Raw genomic sequence first — 15,561 nt, forward strand, 5'->3', positions numbered from 1 at the left:
ACACGTCGAAGCTGCACCCTCTCTAACATGCTGGTAGAGAGAGTTTTATTTGGGTTTTCTTTAGTGCTGGAAATGGTTACATCCCAACACGCGGGACAGAAGCAAGGTCGCATTGTGCATTCCACGGACCAGCAAATACCGGCCGGCTTAGCGAACAGAGCGGCAGACACTCCTGCTGAAATCCGGAAGAAAACACAGAGATGCAGAGGGGGATCACAAAGCCAAGGAAAGAGGACCGGGTCGAGACAACAGAGACTTTCGGAGAAGAGGAGTTTGGTGGGTAATACCGTTCCGGTTGACCGGAAGTGCACTGAGAGCGGTAAGCGTAAAGGAGTTCGGTGCTTACTGTTCTGGTTAACAACGGGATGGTGCAATCCGGGGTATATTACGATTGAGGAACGTGTTTGCAGACTGGATATTGAACTTTTTACTGTTGGACTTCGGCCACATTCCACCGTGATACAACACTTGGCGGCACGGGAGGTCGTTCCTGCCTGTGGCCATCGAACTTGCAGCTCCTCCCATGGAGGGTCAGACACCCTGCGCCAATAGACTGGTCCTGGACTTATTTTCCATCTGGCACAGTTTGCATTTTGGTGTTTGATTGTTGGGGTTTTTTGTATTGCTATATTTACGCTCTATTCTTGGTTGGTGCGGCTGTAACGAAACCAAATTTCCCTCGGGATCAATAAAGTATATCTATCTATCTATCTATCTATTGAATGCACCTCCAGTACAAGAATATGGACTCTTGGCCTCACAATCTACTTTGTTCTGGTCTTGCACCTTATTATCTGAAATGCACCTTCTCTGTAACTGTTATTACTTTTCTCTTGATGGACTTACTTTGCAAAATGATCTGTACGGATGGCAATGCAAAACTAAGATTTTCACTGTACTTCCGCACAATTAGCAATAATAAACCAATTATAAATTAGTAACCATATATAACCATATAACAATTACAGCACGGAAACAGGCCATCTCGGCCCTTCTAGTCCGTGCCGAACTCTTATTCTCACCTAGTCCCACCGACCTAGTCATAGTCATAGTCATACTTTATTGATCCCGGGGGAAATTGTTTTCATTGCAGTTGCACCATAAATAATAAATAGTAATAAAACCATAAATAATTAAATAGTAATATGTAAAATTATGCCAGGAGATAAGTCCAGGACCAGTCTATCGGCTCAGGGTGTCTGACCCTCCAAGGGAGGAGTTGTAAAGTTTGATGGCTACAGGCAGGAATGACTTCCTATGACACTCTGTGTTGCATCTCAGTGGAACGAGTCTCCAGCTGAATGTACTCCTGTCCCCAACCAGTACGTTATGTAGTGGATGGGAGACGTTGTCCAAGATGGCATGCAACTTGGACAGCATCCTCTTTTCAGACACCACTGTCAGAGAGTCCAGTTCCATCCCCACAACATCACTGGCCTTACGAATGAGTTTGTTGATTCTGTTGGTGTCTGCTACCCTCAGCCTTCTGTCCCAGCACACAACAGCAAACATGATAGCACTGGCCACCACAGACTCGTAGAACAGCCCGTAACCCTCCATTCCTTTCCTGCACTCAGCCCATAACCCTCCATTCCTTTCCTGTCCATATAGCTGTCCAATTTAACTTTAAATGACAACATCAAACCTGCCTCAACCACTTCTGCTGGAAGCTTGTTCCACACAGCTACCACTCTCTGAGTAAAGAAGTTCCCCCTCGTGTTACCCCTAAACTTTTGCCCTTTAACTCTCAACTCATGTCCTCTTGTTTGAATCTCCCCCACTCTCAATGGAAAAAGCCTATCCACGTCAACTCTATCAATCCCCCTCATAATTTTAAATACCTCTATCTAGTCCCCCCTCAACGTTCTACATTCCAAAGAATAAAGATCCAACTTGTTCAACCTTTCTCTGTAACTTAGGTGATGAAACCCAGGTAACATTCTAGTAAATCTTCTCTGTACTCTCTCTATTTTGTTAAAATCTTTCCTATAATTCAGTGACCAAAACTGTACACAATACTCCAAATTTGGCCTCACCAATGCCTTGTACAATTTAGTAAGTTTGAAACAAACTATCATAACCTGATCATAAAACACATCTATATCGACTATGGTTTGAAGGAAGGCTGCTGGACTTCCTTGTGTGGAAGATTTAATGCTTAACCCATGTGCACATGCAATGATTTGCTAGGCTGGTCAGGAATAGAGACACTGGCTCATGTTGATCCCTCCTCTTTAACCTGGAGGTATGGACACTGACTGAAGTGCCACCAAATATTCTAGCGGATTTCTACAGATGTAGAGTAGAGAGCATTCTGACTGGTCACGTCAACTCCTGGTATGGAAGTCCCAATGCACAGGATCATAAGAGGCAACAGAGGGTTGTAATCTCATCCAGCCTCTGTCACAGACACAACCCTCCGACCATCGAGGACATCTTAAAAGAAGATGCCTCAATAAGGCAGCATCCATCATTAAGGACCCTCACCAGCCGGAACATGCCCTCTATCATTACTATGATCAGGGAGGAGGTACAGGCAGCTGTAGACACACACCTAATGTTTTGGGAACAGCTTCTTCTGTTCTGCCAAAACATTTCTGAATGGTCTCTGAAAACCACTTTATTGCACCATCTATTTATTGATCCTGACTTCCAGCACTTTTTAATGTCTTGCAAAACTAATTTGTCAGTGATAATAAACCTGATTCTTATTATCTATTGAGATACAGTATGTCAATGACCCTGGCCACGCTGGCCAGCAATCCCCCAATTTAATCCTAATTAATTATTGTCATTAATTATATTAATTAATAATTAAATATTATTAATAATAATGATTAATTATTATTATTAACCCCCATATAATCCTAGCCTAATCATGAGACAATTTACAATGGCCAATTAATCCACCAACTGGTATACCTTTGAACTGTGGTCTCGGGAAGAATGTACAAATTCCTTACAGGCTGTGGCAGGAATTGAACCCGGGTCGCCTGTACCGTAAAGCATTATGCTAACCACTACGCTACTGCGCTGCCCTATTACCAACCCGTTAACTCTGTCACCACCTAAAGGACAGACTTTTAATTGAAAACTGAAGGACAATGATGCTTGTTCCGGACACCTACAGAAAAGTTTGATTCACAAGTGGAGTAACTGCGTCGTGGTCCAAGAGGAGGCTTGTTGTCCAGAATGTTCCTTTTGGCAAATTTAAGTTCTCGGTTTTTAGGTGGAATGTAACCGTCTCTCAGCGAGATCAGCACGGGATCTGCGTTTTTTCCTGCAATCCACTCCTCAGCTTCGAGGGCTGCCTCAGGACCCTGAGTATCTGGGTACAGGTCATCTTGGAAAAGATCCGACTGCAGAAGACATAAAGGATATAGGTCAGTGGTCATGTGGAGAAAAGAGACAAAACAAATTGATGAAAACAGAGCAGTGGATGTAGTGTATATGTGGTGTATTTTCATAAGGTGTTGACAAGGTTCCCCACTGAAGGCACCTTCAGCAAGTCAGGAGGCCTGGGATCTAGGGAAACTTGGCTGCGTGGATTCAGAATTAACTTGCCCACAGAAGGCTGAGAGCGGTAACTGATGGAACGTATTCTGCCTGGAGGTCAGTGACCAGTGGTGTTCCTCTGGGATCTACTATTTGTGATTTTTATAAATGATTTGGATGAGGAAGTGGAAGGGTGGGTTAAAGTTACAGATGGCACAGGGTTGATGGTGATGTGGAAAGTGGAGACAGGTGTCATCAGGTGTCATTGATAGGACACAGAACTGGGCTGAGAAGTGGAAGATGGAGATCAATCTGGAACAGTGTGGAATGGTACAATTTAGAAAGTCGAACTTGAAGTCAGAGCACAGAGTTAATGGCAGGATTCTTAGCAATGTGCCGCTTAGTGTTGAGGCCAAAAGGTTCTACTTTAGTCTCCTCCGAACACCAGACCTTCTCCCACATCCGTACAGCATCTCCTAAGTGAAGCTTTGCAAAGTCTTTACAGGCAAGGATATGTTTTTTTTTAGCCGTACGTGTGGCATAAATCTAATACTGCATATCAGCCAGGTAACACTATCCCTACTGTAAAGTATGGTGAAGGTAGTGTCATGCTTTGGGGATGCTTTTCAGCAACAGAGACTGGAAATCTGGTCGGGATCGATGGGAAGATAAGTGTTGCTAAATACAGAGAGATCTTTGATAAAAACCTGAGAGCCTCTGCTAGGAAGCTTAAACTGGGGAGGAAGTCGTCTTTCAGCAGGGCAATGACCCAAAGCACACTGCCAGAGCAACCATGGGGTGGCTTGAAATGAAGAAAATTGATGTCCTTGGGTGGCCCAGTCTGAGTCCCAATCGAACATCTCCGGCAAGACCTCAAGATTGCTGTTAACTGTTGTTCCCCAAATAACTTGGCACAGCTTGCATAATATTTCAAGGAGGAATGGGCAAATCTTGCTCCACCACATTGTGCAAAACGAATTGAGACATATTCAAGAAGACTTGAACCTCATTCAAAGGGGTGGGGTGATAATAGCTGTGAGAGGTGGTTCAACTAAGAACTGAGGTAAAGGGGGATGAATACTGTTGAACTGCTCACATTTCAGGTTTTGAACTTTTAGAATTTCATGCTTTATAATTTCCCCTGTTCTTTTGGGGGTCTAGTGTGGAAAAAAAAGAGCATGTAATTCACAAATATAAATCCTCAGTCGAATTGATCAAAATCCCTGGTTATAAAACTCATTTATGTGAACAAAGGGTTAGGGCTGAATACTTTCACAAGGCACCATAATTCCTTCTTCTTTTCCCTGTTTTTTATATGGTTATTCTCTAGTATCTCTAGGGTTTTTTTAGGCTCCTATTGTGCCACAGGTTGAACTGAGAACCTGTACAAACAACCCACCTTCTGGCCGAGGGATGAAGGGGGAGCTTAACAAAACTTGTCCACAAGGTGGAAAGAATCCCCTGCATCAGGAAGCTGTGATCTGCCCCCTGCAATGTGAAGTGCATTGAAATCAATGGCTTCACGTGCCAGAGCCTCTAAGTCGCACACATGGCATACAATATTTCATGAAAGACACCTCGAATCTTACAGTATAAATATATGCTCTTCAGGTCTGAACAGGGAGTCACACCTTAATTTTTGGATCATAAAATTGTCTTCAGATCAAGTGTAGTGCAGAGTAATAATGTAGTTGCCTGATGATTAAATCATAAAGCCATTTTCAGTGCTTCAAAAGTGAACTGAATGCAAGATGAAAAAATAATAGGTTTGCCTCATTTTGTGATTAAACAAGTGAAACAATTCCCACAGCAAATACCACAAAAGAGGTAAAAACTGCAAAAATTGCCATTTTCCCATCCTTTATTTTTGTCAAAGTTTGTAGTTTTCTTTCTCCCCCAGTCTCTTGACAAGAAAATGAATGTAGGTCCTTGGCTGAGTACTTATTATTTGTTCTTTCAGAAGCTGACTGATTTGGTGCATATTCCCAAGAGCACACGTTTCTTTTTCATTTACTAAAAGAGGTTTCAGCAACGCAAATATATGCGCACAGGGAATCGTTCAGCTGGTAAAATATTCATCAATTTTCCAAGTTAACCTTGAGACAAATCGAAGTTTAGCATCCAAACAAAATAACCTTAAAGGTTTGATAGCAAAGGTTGTTGTCTGTAAAAATAATATTAAACAGCGATCTAACTTACCTTTAAAGTACCTGCTTCCAAACTAATTTTGAAAAGAAAAACTTTGGGGTTATAGTTATTGAAAGATGGAAGCAATTTTGCAAATCACCATTTGTTTTCTTTTATTGTGTCGGCAAAGAATGTACAGGAATTTAAATTTGTTACTTATTGATAGTGCATACGTGGGTATCAAAAAATTATGCAGTGAATGTGTATCCATAATCTCGTGTCTATTTTTAGATGATCATTATGGTGGCTCTGTGGCCTTGCCTGAACACATTGTATGGGTCCCTGTGATGCTCCTTTCCACTGTACTGACCTTTCGAGGCACCGTCATTGTAATTGGTTCACACTTCCGCTCATGTAATTTGAAAAACCTATAACATAAAACGTAATGAATTAATTTTTGCTATGCCTTGGATGGAAACACACACTAGAAGATATCAGTGTTGTTTTTCCACAGGAATTTTTACATTACCCTATGTGCCGTGCATAGCTGGGAGTGTTAACAGAGATGCTTTTAAGTAAGTGACTGAATATGCGCAGAGATTGCCTGAAGCAAAACAATTAAGAAAACAGACGAATCCCGTGTCCCTTCAGATAACAGAACATTTGCACTCTGAATTTCCAAGTCGTTCTCTGCCATCACAGACCAAAGCAGCTCCACATTTTCCCAAATATCCAAGCCTCCATTTTCCAGAAAAGTTCATCTGATTATCCAACTGTCCCTGGAGCAACAGAGATTCTAGTGTGAGTGGTATCCCAGCCCACTGTGATTCTGGTCATTTTGTGCTAAGTGTTTTTTCCAGTGAGATGAACCAGTAGTGTTGGAACTACTTTGACAAACAACCCAGCTAGCTTTTGACCAAACATCGACAACTACTTGAAATGATCGACTGTGATGTTAACAATACAGAAGAAAGGAAACAATAACATTTCTTCTTCACCTATTTCCCTCAATATATTTATTTTGTTTCAAAATGGTGGCATCCATCACTCAGAACCCTCACCATCCAGGACATGCTCTCTTCTCTATATTACCATTGGCGAGGAGGCACAGAGCCTGAAGGCCCACCCTCAGCGACTAGGAACAGCTTCTTAGCCTCCACCATCAAATTTCTGAATAACACATTAACACAGTATTGATTCACTTCTGTTATTAATTTTTATGTCTTTGCAATGTACAGATGGCGCAAAATAACAGATGTCATGTCAAATAAGTCAGTGATAATAAATCGGAATCTGTTTCTCAACAGTAAATCCAAAGGATTTCCCAATGGAAATGTGCCGAGCATGCTTTGAAAACAGAAGCAAGCTTAATTAAGAGCAGGTTGCAAGGCAATGAAGCTGTACACAGATGGTCATATGCACAGTCTCTATAAACCCCACTGCTGCCTGTGCAGATAGATGGCCATCATTAGAAGTTACAACTAGTAATGAAAGAAAGGAAAATTACACTAAGAGACATATTCAGGTCATGATTTTGGATGCATCCCAATCCCCTCTAATTATCTAACTATTTTATAAATATTCCTCATAATTTATTGTATACTTTGTGCATCACACTATTTTTCTGTATTGAATGGAAGGGGACACTAGCAAGGATGATGGCAGAACAGCAATGGCTGGAGTTTCTGGGGGCAATTCGGAAGGTGCAGGATAGAAATATTCCCAAAGATGAAGTAATATTCTAAAGGCAGGGTGACAAAAGAAGTTAAAGTCAGCATAAAATCAAAGGACAGGACATATAATATAGCAAAAATTAGTGGGGAGTTAGAGGATTGGGAAGCTTTTAAAAACCAACAGAAAGCAACTAGAAGAAAACTGAAGGAGAGAAAAGATGAAATATGAAGGTAAGCTAGCCAAAAATATCAAAGAGGATACAAAAAGGGAGACAAGAGCGGATATTGGACTGCTAGAAAATGACGCTGAAGAGGAAGTAATGGGAGACAAAGAAATTGTAGATGAATTTAAAAGTATTTTATGTCAGTCTTCACTGTGGAAGACACTAGCAGTATTCCAGAAACTTGAGTGTCAGGGGCAGAGGTGAGTGTTGTTGCTATTACTAAGGAGAAGGTGCTTGGGAAGCTGAAAGGTCTGAAGGTAGATATATTACCTGGAACAGATGGAATACACCCCAGGGCTCTGAAGGAGATAGCTGGGTAAATTGTAGAGACATTAGCCATGATCTTTCAAGAATCACTAGATTCTGAAATGGTTCCAGAGGACAGAAAATGGCAAATATCACTCACCTCTTTAAGAAGGGAGTGAGGAAGATGAAAGGAAATTATAGGCCAGTTAGCCTGATCTCAATGGTTGGCTAGATGTTGGAGTCCATTGTTAAAATGATGTTCCGGGGTACTTGGAGGTGCATGATAAAGTAAGCCAAAGTCAGCATGGCTTTCTAAAGGGAAATCTTGCCTGAAATCTGTTGGAATTCTTTGAGGAAATAACAGGCAGAACAGATGAAAGGGAGTCAGTGGATGTTTGTTTTGTTTGGATTTTCAGAAGGCCTTTGACAAGGTGCCACACATGAGTCCTGATGAAGAGTCTTGGCCCGAAATGCTTTTTCCATAGTTGCTCCTTGGCCTGTTGAGTTCCTCCAGCATTTTGTGTGTGTTGCTCGGATTTCCAGCATCTGCAGGTCTCTCTTGTTTACCACACATGAGGCTGCTTAACAAGATAAGAACCCATGGTACTACAGGAAGGATACTAGCATGGATAGGAGATTGGCAGGAGCCAAGATGTCAGAATAAAGGGAGCCTTTTCTGTTGGCTGCCGGTGACAAGTGGTATTCTGCAGGCGTTGGTATTGGGACTGTTTCTTCTCACATTATATGTGAATGATTTGGATAAAGGAATTGATGGTTTTGTGGCCAAGTTTGCAGACAATATAAAGATACATGGAAGGGGAAGGAGCACTGAGGAAGCAGGGTATCTGAAGAATGACCTGGACAGTTCGGAAGAATAGGCAAAGAAGTGGCAGATGGACTTTAGTGTTGGGAAGTGTATGGCCATGCACTTTGGCAGAAGGAAGAAAAGGTGTGGACTACTTTCTAAGCGGGGAGAAAATTCAAACATCAGATGTGCAAAGGGACTTGGAGATCCTTGTACTAGATTCCCTAAAGGTTAACTTGCAGGTTGAGTTGGTGGGAAGGGAGGCAAATGCAGCATTCATTTCAAGAGGACAAGAATATAAGAGCAAGGATGTGATGCTGAGACTTTATAAGGCATTGGTCAGACCACACTTGGAGGATTGTGAGCAGTTTTCGGCCCCTTATCTAAGAAAAGATGTACTTGCATTGGGGTGGTCCAGCGGAGGTTCACAAAAAGGATTGCAGGAATGAAAGTGTTAACATACGAGAAGCATATGATGGCTATGGGCCTGTACTCGCTGGTGTTTAGAAGAGTCGGGCGGGGGGGGCGGGAATGGAATCTCATTGAAACACTGAATATTGAAAGGTCTAGGCAGAGTGGAGGTGGAGAGTCTGGGACCAGAAGGAACAGCCTCCGAATAGAGGGACATCCATTTGGATGAGAAGTGATTTATTTAGCCAGAGGGTAGTGAATCTGTGGAATTCATTCCCACGGATGGCTGTGGGGGAGGGGGGGCAAGATATTGAATATATTTAAAGTGATGGTTGATATGTTCTTGATTAGTCAGGGTGACAAAAGTAACGGAGAAAAGGCAGGAGAATGGGATCGAGAGGGATAATAAGTCAGTCACGATGGAATGGAGGAGCAGATTTAACATATGTCTGTGATAATAAACCTAATTCTGATTCTGAAACAAAGAGCACAAGAAGGAATCTCAGGGTGTTCAACAACAAGATTTGCCTGACTGGCGGAGATGGCATCAACCACTTCAGCAGACTCTGGCACTGCTCTGTGGCAACGTCTTGGCACCTGGGTCAGCTTTAGCTACACTGCAGCATATGAATGGTGCATCGAGTAATAGCAACCTGCAGTGGACTGAAACCTGGCTACAGTCCCTTGGAGCCAGGCCACAGTGGGCACAAAGGAGCTAGAGCCTACAGAGGGACCCAGGACAAACTGCACTCCAGCAGCCAAGAGATTGGAGGCTGGATGATTCTCGTTGGCTCAGTGCCTGCAAATGGGTTTCCCTTCCATGCTTGTAACCACAGATTTGTCATTTCTTTATCTCTGCCTCTCCAGTTTCGAAGACCAATTTTAATATAAAAAACATAAGAAATAGGAGCAGGAGTAGGCCATCCGGCCTGTCGATCCTGCTCTGCCATTCAATAAGATCATGGCTGATTTGTCTCTCTCCACCTACCCGCCTTTTCCCCATAATTCCCCTACCATACAAAAATCTATCCAACCTTGCCTAAATATATTTATGGGGGAATTAGCCTCCACTGCTTCATTATTGAGATACAATATGTTGAGATACCTTTTGATTTTTCAAAATGCATTCTTCCCTTATTTTGCCATTCCCTTAAAGGAGTTCCCTCCTGTATACTTCACTCCCGGCACCTCTGTATGGCATTGGTACTACGTACTTCCCGCAGGTGTAAGGATACACTAAAGTTATACAGGATTAATACATTAATTATAAAACAGCCACATACATACCTTCTCAAGACAATGAGCCATTCAGTCGAAGCTTTATTTGTCACATGTACAACAAAGCATAGAGTTTCCATCAACAACACAGCCCGAGGGTTGTGCTGGGGGCAGCTGGCAAGTGTTGCTATCATGGCATGCCCAGAAGTTACTATCCCTAACCCTAACCTGTACATCTTTGGAGTGTGGGAGGAAACCGGAGCATCCAGAGGAAACACACATGGACATGAGGAGAACAAGGAAAATCTTCGGAATTGGACACAGATCACTGGCGCTGAAAAGTGTTAGAAACATAGAAAACCTACAGCACAATATAGGCCCTTTGGCCCACAAAACTGTGCTGAACATGTCCTAACCTTAGAAATTACCTAGGGTTACCTAGAACCCTCTATTTTTCTGAGCTCCATGTACCTTTCCAGGAGTCTCTTAAAAGACCCTATCGTATCCGCCTCCACCACCGTCGCCGGCAGCCCATTCCACGCACTCACCACTCTCTGTGTAAAAAACTTATCCCTGACATCTCCTCTGTACCCACTTCCAAGCACCTTAAAACTGTTCCCTCTTGTGCTAGCCATTCCAGCCCTGGGAAAAAGCCTCTGACTATCCACGCGATCAATGCCTTTCATCATCTTATACACCTGTTATGTTATTCAGGACATTATCGTACCACTAGGAGAGATGAGGAGGAATTTTGTGGCCCAAAGGCTTGTAAATCTTTCAAGATTCACAAGGGTAAAGTCACTCTATTTGAGATTTTCAGATGTTTATGTGTTAGGGAAATGATTGGCTGCGAGGACTAATCAGGGAAGTGGATCTGAGGCCAGAATCAGATCAACGATGATTTTAATCAGTAGCAAAGCAACCCTGAAGGTCAAATCCCTAAGTTCTTTTGTTCTGAATTTTGAGACACAAGTTACCTTCAGTGAAATTAACATCATCATTGCAATAACACTAGCAATTACAAGCTAGCTTAAAAGCCCATCATGTGCTAGTTGAAGGCACTGACCTTGCAATTTCACATCTGCTGACATCCAGACCCCTCTTTGTCATGAAGCCCATTCCCCTCTGTGGCTCCTTACTGCTGAACGTGCTGATGTAATGAACGTACGGAGCTTCCGGTGTGATCTCAAAATACCGAATGCTGCTATCACCCTAAAGGCAAAGAGAAATCAGTCTCCAAGGAGATCAGACCAGAGTAACTGAACATTAATTTATAATTTAGACAGTCTCACAGTAGCAAACATCAACATAACACACCTCTGGAAATGACTTGTTTTAAATGCAACAAACTACTCAGGATTAAACAATTATTCTTATATTAGTGTTTCCCATAGTTAAGACTAATTTTATATATTTAAAGCTGTAGTACAGTAACAGGCCAATGAGTCTGTGCTGCCCAATTACACCCATGTGACCAACTAACCAACTAACCCTGGAATGTGGGAGGAAACCAGAGCACCCAAAGGAAACCACAGGGAGAACATACAGTACATGCTCCTTACAGACAATGGCAGAATTGAACCCAGTTATGCTAACCACTCCTTGAAAATGTACTTTTTTTTTGGTAATAGAAAGGATTGGGATGTCCCAAGATCTATAAATGTAAACTGTTGATTTGCTCTCCTCTTTTGCATGCAGCTCAAATTCCATGAATAGAATGAGCAGGAGATCAGTTACCAGGCATCAATTACCCACACAGAGGGAAACACTCACCTTCCCACACAAATAGACTATATTTGTGTCAACATCATAAAACGGTAGAAGAACTCCATTACTGGTGTCCATTTCCTGAAGTGCCATTGGTTCATCAAAGTTTTTCTACATGACAGGGTAGAACAAAGGGAATAAACTTTATGTCAGCTGTGCAAGACCATATTCAACAGATTTACAGAATAAATTAAACTGGCTCTGATGGGGATAGTCTAAGAGTCAGAATGGACTGGGGGGAGCATATAAGCCTCTTTCTGCATCACTAGAAAATATGAAAACTGTCCACACAACAAACAGGACAGACGTGGTGGAATCAGTACATATGTTGTGCTTGGCCAATGCAATTACCTTTCTTACTTTAAATCAGAGTTTCCCAACTTTGGTCCATGGATCCCTCGGTCAAAGGTAAGGCTTCATGGCATAAAAGAGATAGGGAACCCTTGCTTTAAATAGTGTACAGCCAACGTTCTCAGACTGCGGTATTGCTGCCCCCAGGAATTTGAAGCAGCAACGGTGAATTTAATTTTTATGATATGATGAGGTGGTAATAAGGTTTGTCAATATTAATTTACATTAAGTAGATAACTCCACCACCCAAAAAATGAAATGGCAAAAATGATTTCACTGCTGACAAACTGAGGAAAGAACTGAGGAGTTTTAATATCAAATACAGAGGTTAGTCTATAAATCAAATGCTGTTGGAGATATGCGGCCTGTCCGAAATTGATATTGCATTAGAGAAGTTAGGAAACCTCTGGTGTACAGAAAGTTGCTTCTTTTCACAAGAGCCCTAGATTTGGGAGGTTGTTTCATTTAGGATTCACCACAAGAATTATGATTTTGATCCCATGTACTTCAACTTAGAGAGAGGATGTATGTGGGATCTAGGTCCAGATGGAGGGTCTTGACCCAAAATGTCCACTGTCCATTTCCCTCCATAGCTGCTGCCTGACCTGCTGAGCTCCTCCAGCATTTTGTGTGCTGCTCCGGGTCCCAGCAGCTGCTGTCTCTTGCATCTCTACTTCCCAGTACAAACAAGTGACCATCTGGAATTTGAGTCTATCTGCTGCCTTTGTGTTCAGGGAGAGTTGTGTGTATTGGACACCGATAGTGGAGTTCCATACCCAGCAGAGAAGCAGGCTTTGATCAGGGACTGTGCACTCCCAGTGGACACTTACAGTACTACAAGAGCACTGACAAAATTTGAGAGGAGCTTGACAATGTGTTCTATAAATCTGTTGGTCTTATTGTCTCAGTATCTTCTGAGTAATGGTACAGTGGCTACTGAATTCTGAGTCACACAGGCTGCATTTACTTCACAATGGGGTGATTCCTTCACTCTTCCCATTTGTGGAGAAGGTTGTTCCACTTGCCTCGTGTAGTTTCAGCGTATTTTCATGGATGGCCATGTAGCAGCAGGTGTTGGAGCTGGCATCTATGGTAACTTCAGCGAAGCTGCCCATTATCATTATTGTGTAACCTCTGACCTAGGTACCGAGGTCACATGAACATCAAAAATTGGAGAGGGACCAGACGCTGCAGAGTCCCTTGAAACTGTTCTGTCGTTCATAATGATCATGGCTGATCTGACCTTGGTGCAGAGTGAGATGGTATCAGTTGATTTGGCTTCTCTACAGGTGGCCAAGAGTTCACTATTGCAGGAGGATGAAGGCTCAGCTTGGGAACACACAATGAATTCTTTATCAAAGTAGCATGGACTGAGCCATCAACACAATGGGTCTCAACCATCTCACCGGGCGTCACAGTGGCTCAGCTAGAACTGCTGCCTCACAACTCTGGTGAGCCAAGTTCAAAGCCGACCTCCGCCGCAGCCTGGGTAGAGTTTGCAGCTTTCTGTGACTGCTTGGGCTCTGGGTCATCTCCCATCTCCTAAAGATGCATTGCTCAGTGAGTTAATGGAACACTGGAGGTTGGTGGGAGAATTAGGAGGAATTGATGAGTGCAAAAGAAAAATTTTAAAAAAAGCAAAACTTGTCTGTATGTTCCATGCAAAATAGCTTTCCTGTCATTTCAATAGATAAAACTAGTTATGCAAATGGCCTCCAAGAACAGTGGTAGAACCTGCACTGGACAATGGCTATCTGGAGGTTTACTGGAAGGACATAAAAGGACAGATTATAGGGAAATATATGACCGAATGAGACTGTTAGGATAAACTACAAGAATCAGCATAGACTCCACAGGTCAAATGGCCTTCTCTGTCATAAAAGTATGGAAATATAAAAAACTCTTGTGAAACTAATAACAATTTTCAATCTCTAAAATTTCTTCAATTCATTAGGCATGTTTACCTTAATTATTATCAAAGTTCAAAGAAAATTTTATCAAAGTACATATATGTCACTATATACAACCCTGAGATTCATTTTCTTCTGAGCATACTCAGCAAACCTATAGAACTGTAACTATATCAGGATCAATGAATGCAGAAGGTAACAACCTGTGCAAATGCAATAAGTAAATAACAATAAATAACGAGAACATGAGATAAAGAGTCCCTAAAGTGAGATCATTGGTTGTGGGAACATTTCAATGATGGGGCAAGTGGGTGTAGTGATCCCCTTTTATTCAGGAGCCTGATGGTTGAGGGGTAGTAATTGCTTTTGAACCTGGCGGTGTGTCGTGAAGCTCACGTACCTTCTACCTGAAGTCAGCAGCAAGAAGAGAGCATGACCTTGGTGGTGGGGATCTCTGATGATGAATGTTGCTTTTCTGTGACAACGTTTCATGTAGACATGCTCAATGATTGGGAGGGCCTTACCCATGATGCACTGGGATGAATCCACTACTTTATACTGGATAATTCTTTTCTGTTTCAATGTGCCACCTTGCCCTCATGCCTGTTTGAGTGAAACACTCTCTTACAATCCACACTTCACTATGTCTTCACACTACAGTACAGAATGCTGCTGAATTATAATCTGAACAGATTCACTCATAGCACACTGCCATGTACATTAGTAAAGAAAGAATTAAGTGGAAGTGGTGTGTCTGCTTTATGAAAATAGCCTCAGGGGTGACCCACATCTATTACTTTATTAAGAAAGACTGCTTATGTAAATGATCTCCAACAGCACGGTGATGGAACTGTGATGGAAAACGGCTGTCTGTGAAGTCAGACGTTATTTTTCTGCCCTGAAGCCAATATAACCTCTGAAGAAAGTAGACGATCGGCTTTATTTGAGAAAACGTACTTTGAAATATGTTGTTTTGCATCAACAAGCTTGAGGATTGTGCTGGGGGGCCCCATGCTTCAAGTGCCAGCCTAACCTGCCCACACCGTACATTGTGGAGGAAACCAGAGCACCCAGAGGAAACCCACAGTCATGAGGAGAACGTACGAACTACTTACAGATAATGGTGAGAATCAAACCACAATTGTTGATCACGGCCGCTGTAAAGCGATGGCACTAACCGTCATGCTACCCTGTCACCCCAGGCAGTGATTTCAGCAGGCAGAGAGATGAGTAAGAGATCCAAATTTGGTCTTTAGAATGCTTTCACTCAACATTTCAGGCACATGACTCTCCTGACTAGTGTCACTGCCTGGATGAGCCAAGGCACAAGCGTC

General features: G+C 42.4%; 1 protein-coding gene across 7 annotated transcripts in view; it reads right to left on the reverse strand.

Annotated features, from left to right (window-relative positions):
- Window positions 1-15,561, reverse strand: part of LOC140187720 (coronin-6-like) — a 256,030-nt gene that overhangs the window by 13,002 nt on the left and 227,467 nt on the right. For 6 of the 7 annotated variants that reach the window (XM_072243309.1, XM_072243310.1, XM_072243316.1 and 3 more), the window contains 4 exons: window positions 11,973-12,077; window positions 11,266-11,411; window positions 5,993-6,050; window positions 3,129-3,359 (listed from right to left, as the gene is read on the reverse strand). In XM_072243309.1, the coding sequence (XP_072099410.1) occupies window positions 3,129-3,359; window positions 5,993-6,050; window positions 11,266-11,411; window positions 11,973-12,077 (540 nt within the window). Of the gene's footprint in view, window positions 1-3,128; window positions 3,360-5,943; window positions 6,051-11,265; window positions 11,412-11,972; window positions 12,078-15,561 lie in introns of those variants that run through there. The other variant, XM_072243313.1, reaches the window with a different exon arrangement.

Source organism: Mobula birostris, chromosome 25 (assembly GCF_030028105.1).
Source record: "Mobula birostris isolate sMobBir1 chromosome 25, sMobBir1.hap1, whole genome shotgun sequence".
Classification (NCBI taxonomy): Eukaryota; Metazoa; Chordata; class Chondrichthyes; order Myliobatiformes; family Myliobatidae; genus Mobula; species Mobula birostris.